The sequence below is a fragment of the Schistocerca cancellata genome, chromosome 9 (assembly GCF_023864275.1).
Source record: "Schistocerca cancellata isolate TAMUIC-IGC-003103 chromosome 9, iqSchCanc2.1, whole genome shotgun sequence".
In the NCBI taxonomy this organism is placed as follows: Eukaryota; Metazoa; Arthropoda; class Insecta; order Orthoptera; family Acrididae; genus Schistocerca; species Schistocerca cancellata.
The window spans coordinates 123,064,785-123,080,976 of NC_064634.1; the positions used below are offsets into that span (position 1 = coordinate 123,064,785).

At 42.6% G+C, this 16,192-nt stretch overlaps 1 protein-coding gene and 1 non-coding gene across 2 annotated transcripts in view; one reads left to right on the forward strand and one right to left on the reverse strand.

The window, feature by feature from the left end:
* Positions 1–246: 246 nt before the first annotated feature.
* Positions 247–16,192, forward strand: part of LOC126101029 (cuticle protein 19.8-like) — an 86,730-nt gene continuing 70,784 nt past the window's right edge. The window contains exons 1-2 of the mRNA XM_049911694.1: positions 247–301; positions 14,026–14,118. Coding sequence (XP_049767651.1) covers positions 278–301; positions 14,026–14,118 — 117 coding nt within the window. The 5' untranslated portion in view covers positions 247–277. The remainder of the gene's footprint in view (positions 302–14,025; positions 14,119–16,192) is intronic.
* On the reverse strand, positions 14,977–15,049 carry Trnaa-agc (transfer RNA alanine (anticodon AGC)). The gene has a single exon. It is a non-coding gene; the product is annotated as a tRNA-Ala (tRNA).

Consider the following 16,192-nt stretch of genomic DNA (forward strand, 5'->3'; position numbering starts at 1 on the left):
CGTGTACGCAGCGCGAGAAAGCTGCGAGTTTTCGCGCGCGAATTTAGGCGTCGGGAGAAATTTTTGACAGCGCCGATTGCGGTGGCGACGGCGACGCTAGACGGCGGTGGGGAACGTGAAAGGGAGAGGAAAGAGAGAGGGGAGGGAGGGAGGAGACAGGGCACAACGCTGCGTGTAGGAGTAAGGAGAGTGGGGGCTCACATATAAAGCGAGGGGGCGGCGGGCCCACGCAAATAGCCTCACCGTCATTCAGTGCCGCGACACGCTCTCAGACGCCATGGGGATCTACCGCGCATTCACGGTAAGTGCCAGAATCGTATCGTCGCTGCAGGCTGTGGTACGCGCGTTCGTAGTTGTAACAGACGAAATCGCGACCTCATCGTCACGTCATTCAACGCTGTCGTTACAATATCACCTTCTTCATTTGTTCGCACCAAACTATCACTCACAATCTCCTCCGTTCTTTATTCTGTTAACTTCACAGCTAGTTATTTGTTTCACTGTTGCTGCATGCAACGTCACCAGTTATGTATATTTCCTTCATTTCTGTGATTTCCTGCATCTACGCCAGTGGTTTCCAACCTGCGGGTAGTTATCCCTGAGGAGTAAAAATAAAATTTTCTGAGGGGTCAAAATCAATCTATCCCATTCTGTGTCAGTCACGAAACTAAATTATTTTTAAAAGATCATTACTATTATCACAATTTTGTAAGACTCTAATATTGATAATGTAAGTTATCAATAATTACTTTTTCTCAGTTAGTAGCGTTAATGCGGCGGAAGTCAAAGGTTCCTCAGATAACCCACCTACTATGTACATATGCTGCGCTTTGTACCGACATCGCTGATGATAAAAGTGAGACATATATGCAACAAATGCTCAAGAACATATCTTCTCCAAGTTGTAGATAGTACCTGCAGTAGTCCAGAAATTGCTTTATTGCGAGCTTCGAAACAGCTAAATGGATTAACTGACAACACGACACAGCAGGAACTATACAAGGGCTGTACACAGTTTTACTATTATTATTCTAGTGTTTAGACACAAAGCACAAACAGTCCGAAGTTGTCCAATTTCTGCCAGTCCAGAAATAAGAAGTGCAGCAGTGAAGTGATTTACGAATAGTATGTATAGTGCACACATCTGAACTTGTTTGATTTTAAATGGGGTTGCAATATGCTGGTCAAGCAACTTCCGCAATTGGGAGGAGTAATGCAGAGGAAGCATGTTGTGTAACAAGTGTGTACCGTGGATGCTTAGTTATTTTTCCCGAGAAGGAGTTGTGGGCAGCACTTGCGATGACCCACGAATTCGTTCGTCATTCATTGTAACACACACACGCATACACACACTCACACGTGTGCACGCACAAATTAAACATCATTCATATTTCATCATTTTAAAAATAAAAGTGTCCCATCAAAAGTCTTTCGTTCTAAAGTGCAGCTATGTGCTAAAGTTGGCGAAAATGTGGGGGAGGGGGCGGGGAGCAACAGATAGCAGGGGAAGCTAATGTCTGATTACTCTTAGGGGTAATGGTCTACGAAACTTCTGAACCACTGATCTACCCTCTTTAACCCTCTGTAAAGTGCTTGTCACGCGATACTTTTCATTGTTGTACTAGGTGTCCTGTTTATCTTGACCACCTCAAATCATTTTTTGTACGGAAGCAAAATAATAAATGTATCGAACACATGCTGTATAGCTACCAGGAAGACATCAAAGATTGTGACTGCCATTTTTGTATCTTTGTTTATTACAGAGATATGAAGAGCAATACGTCTATTTTTTAAAACCACCCTATATTTTTTATTCAACAGTCCACTACTTCTCGTCAAGAACTGTTCAGAAACGTCTCACACTGTACCATCTATATCTGCATCAATGCTTCGCAAGTCACCTGACGGTGTTTGGTGGAGTGTACTTCTGGGACCATCGTCCCTAATAAACTCGCAAATGACGCTTGGAAAGACTGACTATCGATAAGGCCCTCTATTAGCTCTAATTTCTCGAATTTTCTCGTCGTGGTTGTTTCGCGAAATGTATTTGGGAGGAAATAAAATACTTTCCGACTCTTTGCGGTAAGTAATCTTTGAAATTTCAACAGTAAACCTCTCCGAGATGCATAACTCCTCTTGTTACGTCTGCCACTGTGTCTGTTGAGTATGGCATTATTAAAAACTTATCACAAAACTGACTGACTCCCCTATACCAGCAGACAGTGCAGATATCCGGGATGACGTAAGTCGTTCACTTGCTGCAGCTGACAGTAAATAAATGAAAGCACAAGGAAAATGCACGCCAGTCATTCACGTAACCGTCTTCAATTGAAAGGTCGCGTGAGTACTTTGTACACCGATGAAGAGAAGGTAGAAAAGTTACTCATATACGGTGAACGTAAGTTAACAGAGCAGTAATTGCTATATTATTTTCTTATTTACAATATAGGCACCTGTAGCAAAGTACTGCAGTACTTTTAAACGATATTGTACTCGGGTACTTGCACTGTGTGGTACTACAGGAGACTCAAAGTCAGTTTTGTGTTATGTATTTAATAACGTCATCGTTACGCGAGTGGTACGCTGTGGGACGTTTCGAACAGCTTTTAAGAATTGGATTACCGAAGAAAGTATAAGATGTTTTTTTTAAACAAGACATATTGCAGTTAATGTCTTCGTAACGAAATTAAAAGAAAAGTAATCATACTGGTTATATTACCCTGCTAGTTAAACAACATTTGCTTGGTAATATCTGTTTTTTTTTTTTTTTTTTGCTTCTGGATAAAAAGTGCTCAAACTAAATGGGATACTGTGTATTACTTTTTGTTCTCTTTGCATTCAGAAACAAAGCACGTCAATAATGACTCTGGGCCTCCTGCTGTAAAAAGACTATGTATTCATCGAGATGCCAAATTCTTTACGAGACTGACATTCGCAGGTCATGGTAATTTTTCGAGGTGACCGCAAATGCATTTTCAGGTAGCTAGTACAATTCAGAGGACAGGAAGTGAATTATGAATGCGAAAGTTTGGCGAAGGGGAGGTACACAGAATCTCAAGTGAAACACGTTATATTGAATACTGCGATTGCTCAAAGTGAGATAAGTGTCGACGGAACGTAAGAACTGGAAGTGCAATAAAAGGAAACAAGTTAATTAAAGAATTCAGGGCAAGGTAATACAACGAGGTTTTATGAACGAACGAAAGTGTAGTGGCTCAGGTATAGTGGCCATGAACAATCGCGCATGCATGAATAATGGTATTTGTCAAGATTCAGCGAGTTTCACGGGAAGTATTGCCGAGTGAAGACAACCGAAACGGAACTAGTGTCGTAAAGATAGTGAAAAGTGTGAGTGGAACTGAAATATTGCTGGGCTGAAAATGTTGTCTAACAAACATTGACTTTAACTGCAAGAACTTATTATTAATTACTAACCATAACCAATACCATTACATTATCTATTAAACTCTGACATAAATATGTCGAGAGAACTTTATCAAAAGATCGAAACAGGGACGTACGATTGGTAACTGGAACATTGTCACAGCTCTTAATCTCTTCTTGTTCTCATAAATGTAATTGCGTTGATTAACTAGTCCGTTGGTTCTTGGTAAAATGTTTTATTCATTATGAATGAAACAGACCCAGCACTAGTGTAATATTCTACAATTGTAGAATATGTGTTTCATTTATAACATGTATGAAACTTATTCCTCCAAAACTAAGCAATTCTGGAGAGCTCGTTTAAATTTGCAGCCGCTAAATGAACATTTTTAATGTAACGGTAGGAGAGGGGGGTGCATTGCTCTGTCACTAACATAATTTTATGTTTACGGTGCATATGGCCGTTATGCGGCACGAGAGGGAGGGGGAGAATGGGCTTAAGAAAATTCGTAGACTTCGTATTCAAAACCAGTTCTTGCAGTTTTCTAAGTAGGTTTTCGTGAGATATTCGGAACTATTCCTCACTTGTTCACCAAGTATGCGGAACTAGTTCCACACATTTGAGTAGTAATTCAGTACAGACTGTATATGTGTTATGGTTTTGTGTGCAATCTCCTTTAGAGATTACCTTCAGTCCTGCAGTTTCCTGACAACCAATCAGACCTTTAGCCATAACCGACTTACACTGATCAGCCAGAACAGTATGACCAACTACCTAATAGCTGGAATGTCCACCTTTGGCACGGATAACGTTGGCGACGCGTCGTAGTACGGAAGTAATGAGACCGTTGTACATCTCTGGAGAGCTCTGGCACCGTATCTACACACACAAGTCACCTAATTCCTGTACATTCCGGGTAGGAGAGCGACTACCTCTGACGCCACGTTCAGTTACATTCCAGATGTGTTGGATCGCTTCAGATGAGGCTAGTTGGTGGGCCATCATATCAACTGGAACTCACCACTCTGTTCCTCGAACCATTCCATCACCTGGCCTTGTGAAATGGAACATTATCTTGTTGCAAAATGCCACTGCTGTCGGGAAACATGATCGTCATGAAAGGGTGTACATGGTCTGCAACCAGTGCACGATACACCGTGGCCGCCATGGTGCCTTGCCGAGCTCCACTCAATCCATGGATGCCCACGTGAATGTTCCGCAGAGCATAATGGAGCCGCCGTCAGCTCATCTCCGTCCAGCAGTGTCAAGGAGCTGCTCCCCTGGAAGACGACGGATTCTCGTCCTCCCATCGGCACGATGAAGAAGGTATCGGGTTCATCAGACCATGCAACGTTCTCCCACTGCGCCAACTTTCAATACCGATGGTCACGCTGCCATTTCAGTCGTAGTTGCCGGTGCCGTGGTGTTAACATTCGCGCATGCATAGATCGACGGCTGCGGAGAATTGAAGTCTGATGCTAGTTTCGCCACATTTCGCCGTCTGTCCTGTTTTACCACTCTGTCCAGCCAACGACATCCGACGTCTGTAATGAGGGGATGAGAGGTGACTGCCCAAACCCACGACGTCTAGACGTGGTTTCACCTTGGTTTCACCTTGGTTTCACCATGTGTTGAACATACCACAGCACTCCTCGAACATCCGACAAGTCGTGCAGATTCCGAAATGATCGTGCCGAGCCTGCGGGCTATCACAATCAGCCCTCAGCTATATCGCGCGCCTTTCCGATTCTACACATGGACAGCACGCTAACATACTACATGCACCGTGTGTGTGTCTGACTAGCAGTCAACCCTCACCAGGTGACTCTCCTATCACGTGGACAGGTTTATATCGATAGTAGGACGGTAGTCATCATGTTCTGGCTGAGCAATGTATGTCTCTGCACTTTGTTAATCACAGGTATTAAGAATGAGATGACTTATTAACCGTGCAGTTATAACTTATTGCACTTAAATTTTGGCGAAATAAAAGTTTTACGGTATTTAAGTGAGGACTCAGTCACCAATTATTGTAACCAATTTATGTTTTGTTCAGATATATCTGAATATTAACACAAAATTTTACCAGCTAACATTTACTCATAAATGAGAATATTATTTGCTGAGAGTCTGAGATCAGAACTTATATTATCTGTTAAGCCAACGACATACACTGAAGCGCCAAATAAACTGATATAGTCATGCGTATTCGAGTACAGAGGAATGTAAACAGGCGGAATACGGCACTGCGGTCACGATCGATGGGACACAGCCTCTCCGAGGTAGCGATGAAGTGGCGATTTTCGCTTACGACCATTTCACGAGTGTTCAGTGAATATCAGGAATCCTGTAAAACATCAAATGTCCGACAGCGCTGCGGCCGGAAAAAGATCCTGCTAGATCTGGACCAACGAGGACTGAAGAGAATCGTTCAACGTGACAGAGGTGCAATCCTTTCGCAAATTGCTCCAGATTTCAATGCTGAGCCATCAACAAGTGTCGGCGTGCGAACCATTCAACTAAGCATCATCAATATAGACTTTTGTGTACACTTGATGACTGCACGACACAAGGCCTTACTCCTCGCCTGGACCCGTCAACACCGACAATGAATTGTTGTTGACTCGAAACATGTTGCCTGGTCGGACGAATCTCTTTTCAAATTGTATCCAACGGGAGGACGTATACGGGTATGGAGAGAACCTCATGAATGCATGGACCTGCATGTCAGCAGGGGACTGTCCAAGCTGGTTGAGGCTCTGTAACGATGTGGGGCGTGTGCAATTGGAGTGATATGGGACTTGTGATACGTCTAGATACGACTCTGACGGGTGACACGTGCTGTCTGATCATCTGCATCCATTAATATCCATTGTGCATTCCGACGGACTTTGTCAATTCCATCAGGACAATGCGACACCCCACACGTCCAGAATAACTACAGAGTGGTTCCAGGCAAACTATTCTGAGTTTAAATACTTCCGCTGGCCACCAAACCCCCAGAAATGAGCATTATTTAGCAAATCTGGTATGCCTTGAAACGTGCTTTTCAGTAGAGGTCTCCACCCCCTCGTTATCTTACGGATTTATCGACAGCCCTGCAGGATTCATGGTGTCGGTTCCCTCCAGTACTACTTCAGACACTAGTCGAATCCATGCCGCGTCGTGTTGTGGCACTTCTGCGTGCTCACGTGGGCGCTACACGATATTAGGCAGGTGTAGCCATTTTTTTGGCTCTTAAGTATATATAACCGAACTATCAGTTTAATAAGTCACAGCTGCAAAATACTAACGCGAATTCTTTACAGACGAATGGAAAAACTGGTAGAAGCCGACCTCGGGGAAGATCAGTTTGGATTCCGTAGAAATGTTGGAACACGTGAGGCAATACTGGCCTTACGACTTATCTTAGAAGAAAGATTAAGAAAAGGCAAACCTACATTTCTAGCATTTGTAGACTTAGAGAAAGCTTTTGACAGTGTTAACTGGAATACTCTCTTTCAAATTCTGAAGGTGGCAGGGGTAAAATACAGGGAGCGAAAGGCTACTTACAGTTTGTACAGAAACCAGATGGCAGTTATAAGAGTCGAGGGGCATGAAAGGGAAGCAGTGGTTGGGAAAGGAGTAAGACAGGGTTGTAGCCTCTCCCCGATGTTATTCAATCTGTATATTGAGCAAGCAGTAAAGGAAACAAAAGAAAAATTCGGAGTAGGTATTAAAGTTCATGGAGAAGAAGTAAAAACTTTGAGGTTCGCTGATGACATTGTAATTTTGTCAGAGACAGCAAAGGACTTGGAAGAGCAGTTGAACGGAATGGACAGTGTCTTGAAAGGAGGATATAAGATGAACATCAACAAAAGCAAAACGAGGATAATGGAATGTAGTCGAATTAAGTCGGGTGATGCTGAGGGAATTAGATTAGGAAATGAGACACTAAAAGCAGTAAAGGAGTTTGGCTATTTAGGGAGTAAAATAACCGATGATGGTCGAAGTAGAGAGGATATAAAATGTAGATTGGCAATGGCAAGGAAAGCGTTTCTCAAGAAGAGGAATTTGTTAACATCGAGTATAGATTTAAGTGTCAGGAAGTCGTTTCTGAAAGTATTTGTATGGAGTGTAGCCATGTATGGAAGTGAAACATGGACGATAACTAGTTTGGACAAGAAGAGAATAGAAGCTTTCGAAATGTGGTGCTACAGAAGAATGCTGAAGATAAGGTGGGTAGATCACGTAACTAATGAGGAGGTATTGAATAGGATTGGGGAGAAGAGAAGTTTGTGGCACAACTTGACTAGAAGAAGGGATCGGTTGGTAGGACATGTTTTGAGGCATCAAGGGATCACAAATTTAGCATTGGAGGGCAGTGTGGAGGGTAAAAATCGTAGAGGGAGACCAAGAGATGAATACACTAAGCAGATTCAGAAGGATGTAGGTTGCAGTAGATACTGGGAGATGAAGAAACTTGCACAGGATAGAGTAGCATGGAGAGCTGCATCAAACCAGTCTCAGGACTGAAGACCACAACAACAACAAGTATATATACGCAGAGACAGTGTGGATAAATTCGGAATTCACCTGGGAACATTTATATGCAATCTGGTGATTATGAATGGAGAGTATATTATAAGTCGAACTTTGGTGATGAAACTTTCTCCAACAATCGGAATTCGAGTCATTCTTCCACTGTTTTAAGTGCTACCACAATAACGTGAGTTATCGTCCTTATCTAGGGACACAGCTACAAGATAAGCAAGATACATCCGAATCAACTGATAATGTTGAGGCAACAACTTAATCATTCACTTCTCAACAGATGTAAGAAGAAATTTGCTTCAGTACAGAGGTAGCAGGTATCGATATACAATGATGGGATCACCATCAGTGTTCTTATGCTGCAACTGAATGGTAAGATATCTGGGGATGACCGTCCTTGACAACCTAAAGTGAAGTGACAAAGTAACTTACTTATGGAAACAGATATGAGACTAGTATTCACTGAAGCAGCCTAAGGAAGTGTGATTCATCCACGAAAGATATAGCTTACAAAACCCGCGTTCGACAGGATCATGAATACTGTTGGTCAGTATGGGATGCTCGCCAGGTAGGGTTAATACGAGGGATAGAGGACGTCAAGAGAAGAGTGCAGCGTTTCGTCGCGGGTTCGTTTAGCAAGTGCGAGAGCGTCACAAAGGTTCTCAAGAAACTCTAGTGGCAGAGGCTGCAGGAGAGGCGTTGTGCCTCAGGGACAGGTTTAACGTAATTGTTTTCAAGAGCCTACGTTCTAAGAATATCCCGGAAACGTATCCTCTCCTCCCATGTTCATCTCGCGAAATGATAAAGACTGGAAAATCAGAGTAGTCCCAGTTGATACTGAGGCTTACCGGTTGTTGGTTTTCCACCGTTCTGTTGCATTAGTGAAGTACAGAAATACGCTCCGTCACGAACCGAGCGGTGGCTTGTGGAGCATGGATCTAGATTCAGATGCAGGTGCAGGCACGATGTCTACCTCAGTGTATCAGGGACTGAAATGGAGCCAGAGTAGGGCGTCATTAGAAATCAGAACTTCTAACAAGTTTATATCAGCCTAGAGAAAGGAGACGGCCACTGGCTTCATTAAGACAAAGACGCGCCTGGTCTAACGATGGGTATCTCGTGAATTCGAAAGTAGGAGAACCGAAATCTTCTCTACCGAGGAGTTCCGCTAAACAAACACCTTTCGCTTCTTTCTCTGCTGAATCTTGACACAGGCAAATACTGGATGTGAAGGTCGACCCACAAAATAGAATGAATGTAGATTATTTCTTGGTTACTAGAAACAACACCCAAATTGATTTGTTTCCGGTCGCCAGAGATTTTTCCAATTTATCAGGGAATTAACTGGAAATTATCTTAATAGTCTATTAATTTTGTACATCCACTCCCGAGGAGATAGCAGAATTAATTATTTTCAGACGCGTACATCCAACCCCGAGGATACACCAGATCAACAATTTTCAGTCGCCTCAGATGAAATATTTCAGTGTGTATCCTACTTACCTAAGAAAAGTATGAGATACGTCATAAATCATTTTATACACGAATTTACTAGTTACATTATTGTAGATCGCTTTTAAAATTACGAAACAGTTGTAAATAATTACTGTGACTAAATAAAAGAACGCAACCATATTTACAGCAATACCGTAAGTCGTATAATCAGCTGGTATATGAAGCAATCAGTATCAAAACCAAATATGATTCGGCCACGTTCAACACGGTAATCACTGGTAATTAAACGATGAATTTCAAAGCAAAGTGTTATTCTTCTTGAGACAGGCAACTGTTACGAAAAAACTTTCTAAGGCTGCGACAGAGCTTTTATGCGAATTCATCCCAGGGCATTAATGAACCACCTACCAATAATTTATTAAAGATAGAACGATGGCGCAGGAAGTAGGGCAAGTCCTTTTCAAAGCAACCATCAAAGCATTCGAGTTAAATGATGTAAGGAAATTACTGAAAACCTAAATCTATATTGCCAAATGAAGATGTTGCTCCCGTTCCTCCCCAACGAGACTGTGCACCACCTCGCTCGATCAGAACTGTGGAACCACAGTTTGTCTGCAACAGCCTGCACTACGTCAAACAGGGATTGTCTCTCGCATCGGCCACCCGCAGTATCACGCGCCTTATCCGTCTTCAAAGCGACTGTCAGTCCGTTGGCCAATAAAAAGTCCGACAGCCTACACATGTGACACGCTACCCTTTCCTATTTGGCGTGGCGACAGCAGTACTTCTTATTTCTACGAGATGGAAACTGTTTTTAAGGCTTATCCTCGTTTTGTAGATTGGATAGAAATTGATCTGGAATAGTGGCTGACTTAAAAAGATACGAGTATCTCTCTCTCTCTCTCTCTCTCTCTCTCTCTCCATCTATCTATCTATCTCTATTTGTGTGTGTGTGTGTGTGTGTGTGTGTGTGTGTGTGTGTGTATGTGTGTGTGTGTGTGTGTGTGTGTGTGTGTGTGTGTGTGTGTGCTTTATCCAGCATAGCTCTAGAGCGCCTGGACTAGTTTTAACATAACTTGGTGCTTATACAAGTTACTATCTGTTAAAATTTGCTATTGAGACACGATACCGTAGCACCCTTACGAATGAGGTGGAGATACGATGGGATGGCACGTAAAAGTAATTGAGATGGACCAGTAAGTTGTTTAAAAATATTCATCCGGTTTTACTAGACTATGTCTTTACAAGAGGACATCTTTTAAATGAATTGAACTCTCACTTTTGTGTAATATTGAAAGGCTTTCGTTTTCAAAAGAAGTATTCGATTTTACAAGGCTATATCTTTTACATGCAGGCTCAGACAACCTTGAGGTGCTTTTTACAATTATATTTAGCATCAAAGTTTTCATTTACCTTAAAGAAACGTTCATTATGCCTTTCACCGGACGCAAGAATAATATTCAAACGATAGTCAAAGTCGTCCCATACTTTTGCCAGCATGTCCGGGGTGAATGTATTCGTTCCTGTTACTATTCGATGTCGCAGTTTACCAAATTCGTTGGAAGGGTCCTACATCTACAGCCACATACACACTCCGCAAGCTATGCGGAGCGTACCTTGTACCATTATTAGTCAATTCCTTTCCTTGCAAATGGAGCGAGGGAAAAGTTACTATCTACATGGCTCCGTATGAGCCCTAATTTGCCATATCTTATGTTCGTGGTCCTTACGCACAATGTACATTGGCGGCAGTAGATTCGTCCTCAAGTCAGCGTCAGATGCCGGTTCTCTAGATTTTTTCAATAGTGCATCGCGGAAAAAACGTCATCTTCCATCCGTCTCTTGTATAGATGAGCTACACTTTCTTAAAACTCCCCCTGTAAACTGAAATCGCCCATTCGCATTCCTTGCTACCGTCCTTACGTGCTCGTCCCATTTCATAACACTTTACAACGTAACGCGTAGATACGAGGGTTGTTCGGAAAGTAAGGGACGATCGATCGCGTTATGGACACCACAGTGAAAATCAAAACTGTTTTCTTTGCACATTTAGCTACACCCTCCAGGTACTTCCCTAAATAGTCGCCGCTGCGACTTAGACATTTGTCGGAGCGTTGTACCAAATTTCCAACACCATCGTCATAGAAGGCAGCGCTCTGTACTTTCCGATAATTCTCTTTGCTGGTCTATAGCGCGTAGCCTGCTCACAAGTGTTGTCTTCGTATCCAGCGTTTCATGTGAACAGAGGTGATACTCAGGACGAGCCAATTAGGGCTGTGTTGTGGGTTATCGAACACTTCACATCGAAAAGGCTGCAGGAGCTTCTTCATTGCCCCTGCAGAGTGCGGCTGAGAATTGCCACGAAGAAGGAAGTGCGTGGCAGTTGTGTTATGTGGGCTGCGTTCATTAAGGCGAAGCCTCTCAGCGGGCCCTCCTACTTGGCGAGAGACATTGTTGTCCTAGGCACCTTTACTCGCTCACAGTGTTCTCACAACTGAACATTGCGTCTTGATGCGATCGACGGGTATACTAGAGACACTGCCCAAAACGTCTGTGAAAAGCCTCGTCGGATTTTCACTGTGGTTCCTCGCTTTCCGAATAGCCCTCGTATTTCATCAAAGTGACTATGTCAAGTAACACACTACTAATGCTGCATTCGAACGTTACAGAATTCTATCCGCTAGTCATCTGCATTACCTTACATTTTCATCTACACGTAGAACAAGCTGCCATTCTCACACCAAGTATAAATCCTCAGCAAGTCATCTCGTATCCTGCTATAGTCATTTAACGTCAACACCTTCCCATATACCACAGCGTCATCAGAAAATAGCCAGGGATTGCTGCTCGCCCTGTCCGTCAAATTATTTGTGTATATAGAGAATAAGAGCGACTGTGTCACATTTCCCTGGGGCGCCCCTTGTCTCTGATGAAAACTCACCGTCGAGGACAACGTACTGAGTTCTATTACTTACTAAGTCTTCGAGCCACTCGCACGCCTGGGAACCTAAACCATATGCTCGGACCTTCGTTAACCGCCTGCAGTGGGGTACCCTGTCAAACGTTTTTCGGGAATCCATGACTATGGAATCTACGGTTGCCCGTCGTCCTTGGTTTGCAGGATGTTATGTTCGAACTTATAATATATTCAAGGGTTAGGAACATAAGCGTAGTCTCTCACAAACGCTCACAAGAAAATATCACATACCGTAAGATCAGGCGACCTTGCTGCCCAGTGGTACAGTGCCTCCTGATCGCTATGCCCCTTACGGTTGATTCGCCGTTGAAGCCGCTTATTATTACTGAATGCTCTTTCGTGTAATTGTCACTGTGATGATGCAGCGTCCTGTTGAAAATATTATTTCCGGCATATTGTCGCAACAGTGGAAAAAATGAGATCGCCAACGTATCCAGTATGTCATGCCTGTAACACAGCGAATTAACCTCTCCTGGGAGGCCTCTACGAGCAATAACGTGAACCGGTGACTTCCAACTGGCGCCAAGGTGATCTTTTAGCTTTGATACGCAATGTAGAAAATATCTTGCGGAATCGAGTGAATCTATTCGTAACACCTCGTTTATCAGGGTTGAATACATAGTTTTCGGTACTCCACCGTTATTTGGTGACACTCTCAATAACATCAGACGCCTAGCAGAGTATTTGACGATAGCAAGGGATGACATGGAAACGTAACTCTGGAACGCTTGGAGCAATTGTAATCAAACGTGGCACACATGAGTTTCTGTCTGTAAAACTAAGTACCGTGGGACTATCATAACCCAGACCCAGCATTGGATGGGGGTGTAGGTAGTAGGAGAGAAGAAGGTGCCATGTGAGCATAATTTTGAACGCCTGCAGACATTTAACTAAACTTATTACACATACATCTTTTATGTAGAGAGATGTACTGTGAGGCTCAAACACCACTAGTGCCGCTACCTGTGAGATTAAGAAGGGAGTGACATAGTAAAATAATTTTAAAAACCGACATTAGCTTCGAATTTATGGTTTTCTCGAATTCACGGTTTTCTGTTTTGATAGGGTGAATAGTGACAGTCCCTGTTACGTCAAACGTCAGGTAGTGTGAGCAGGGTTGGATAGGGCGTGAAATGTAATATTAGTAGAAACAAACTGATAATCGTAATTTGTACAATGAATTTAAAACCATGTAAACGAACAGATTTCATTCTTCTTCAAATCCAGTAAAAGCAACTAGGAAGAAACAAGCAATAAATAAGTAAGCATAAGATATGGGATAGTGAAGAAGACAAATCACAAATTACGTCGTTCGACATGCTACTATGCAGAACACAAAATAGTGATGGTGTGAATAGCAGTAGTCAGTGACGTCATTAGAGGGCAAATCGTAGAACGACTTGTTTTATTTCATTTCTTCTTACATTGCATAACGTACCTGTAATGTTAACTCGGTTATAAGCAAAACATGTTACCCTGCTTGATTTCACCGTTTTATTATTACCTCTTAGCGGGAATCATACGTTTAGGGGAAAATGCCCACAAAGTCTCCATGTGGATGTTATGACGTCGTTCTAGAGTTCACTACATCTCAGTACGATCGTCTTCAATTGACCGTGACAGCGTATCACAGTGCTGATCAGGTACTTACTGGTAATTTGTTGTGTTCTTACAGGTGACTGTCCTGGGCCTCGTAATTTGTGCCAGCCTAGCATCAGCTGGACATCTCGTCGCCTACGCACCCACCTATGTGAAGCCCGCCAACTATGTGAGTATTCCTTACAAGACACTGTGGTCTAAATGTAACCAGGGGCATTTTGTGCGACATAAAGAACCTTGTAAAGCTGCCAGGCGGTGTAATTGTGATACATTCGCAATGGAAGAACACACGTTGGAAAGACTCGTCACCAAAGATATTAAAACCTGTTCATTCTTACGGAGAACTCCGTTGTAGAGAGACCGGAACACACAGATAATTAGGGGCGCGTGGCACTTCAGCCCGTAATTCCCTTCACTACACGGACGTACGAATACTCCACGTCAGGAGAGGAAGAGACAAAATCTGTCCACTGACCATTCTTTGCACAGTGCTGGAATCGACTCTGAAAATATACGGAGTAACAGGCTCTCATCCCCAGAGGTATACTATGAAACCAGCAGGATTAGCTAAAAGATGAGCGGAGCAATGAAATTCATTTCGAAAATGTACTGTCCCCTCATAGACTTGTTGCCAAATTTTATAAATGAGAAGTATACAAATACCGTATTTTACAGACTATAAGATACACTTTTTTTGAAATTGCCTCCAAAATGCAGGTGTGTCGTACATTTGAAATTAAAATAGAAATGTGCAGTGTTTGATTTAAAATTCCGGTCAGTTTTAAAAATGGCCGTATATTCGTTGTCACGGGAATCCTAGCTCTATATGGCAACATCGGATTCAACTGGCAGCAGGACTGCACCTATGTGACGAACATTGTGTGGATTCATAAGCTTACTACCATTGTCTCCTTCCCACCCTGCCATCACAAGCACAGAAAACTGACTAGCTTATGACGCGTCATTGCGGTCTACGGTGCCAATGAACTTGAAGTTGATCGAAGCAGACGAAATGAATTGAAATTTGTGCTGCAGCCGGGACTCGAACCCGGGTCTTCTTGCTTGCTAGGCAGAAATGCTAACCATTACACGACCATAGCAAGATGATCAACATTGCTGCACGAACTACCTAAGCTGAGTGCTCTCCCAAAGACAAACTTGAATTCATTTTTCCCTTATATATTGTCACTACTGCCAGCGCTCTCCGATATTGGCAAGCACCTCAGCATTGGACGTAATGGGACGTCCTTGTACCTTTGGTGATCTTACAGATCTTATAATTAAATGTTTCCCTCAGACATTTAAATCTCTTTTTATTATCTACGACACTGATCGAAGCAGACGAAATGAATTAAAATTTGTGCTGCAGCCGGGACTCGAACCCGGGTCTTCTTGAACTGAAGTGATTTGTGTTGACGGTAACAGTATAATATTTTTGTTAGTACCTACTTTCATAATCGAAAAAAATGAAAGGTATTCAAATAATACGGATTATAAATTGAAAGTAATAGCGTATGCAGAAGAACATGGAAAAAGAGCAGCTGAGCGGTCGGCCCTCCATCAACAGAAAAAACCGTTCGCGACTGGAGAAGAACTGAAAAAAACTGAGGAAGACTAAATGTGCAAATAGAGGACTGAGTGTAAAAATGGTCAACGGTAGAAGATGACGTATCGAAATGGATTCAAGGACACCGTCAAAATGGCACTGGAATTAATACAAAAATGATACAAATACACGCTCGTAAGCTAACGCTACAGTGGATTTTAGCAGACTTTAAGGGTGGAGCTGGTTGGTGTCACAGGTTTATGAAGCGTCATGGACTCAACATGCAAACAGTAACCGAAATTTCAGAAAAAGCCATAAGAGTATGAAGAGAAAATATTATCTTTCCATCGCTTTATTATTCAACATCAATAGAAAACCAGTGTGAAACTGATCCAAACAGCGAATGTGGATGAAACGCTTCTGACAGTTGATGTGCCGAGTAACGGAACTGTTGCCATAAATGGTTCTAAAAACTGTAACTATAAAAAGCACTGAACATGAAAAAATGCAGTATCCACTTGTTCTATCATGTTATGCTCATGATGCTAATCTTAATACAATGACAATTTTCAAGCGCAAAACAATGCCAAAACCATCTGAAACACCACCGGGTGTTGTTCACGTACATAAAAAGGGTTGGATGGACGAAGCTGTTACGAACTTATGGGTTAACAGAGTGTGGGAGAGAAGAAAAAGT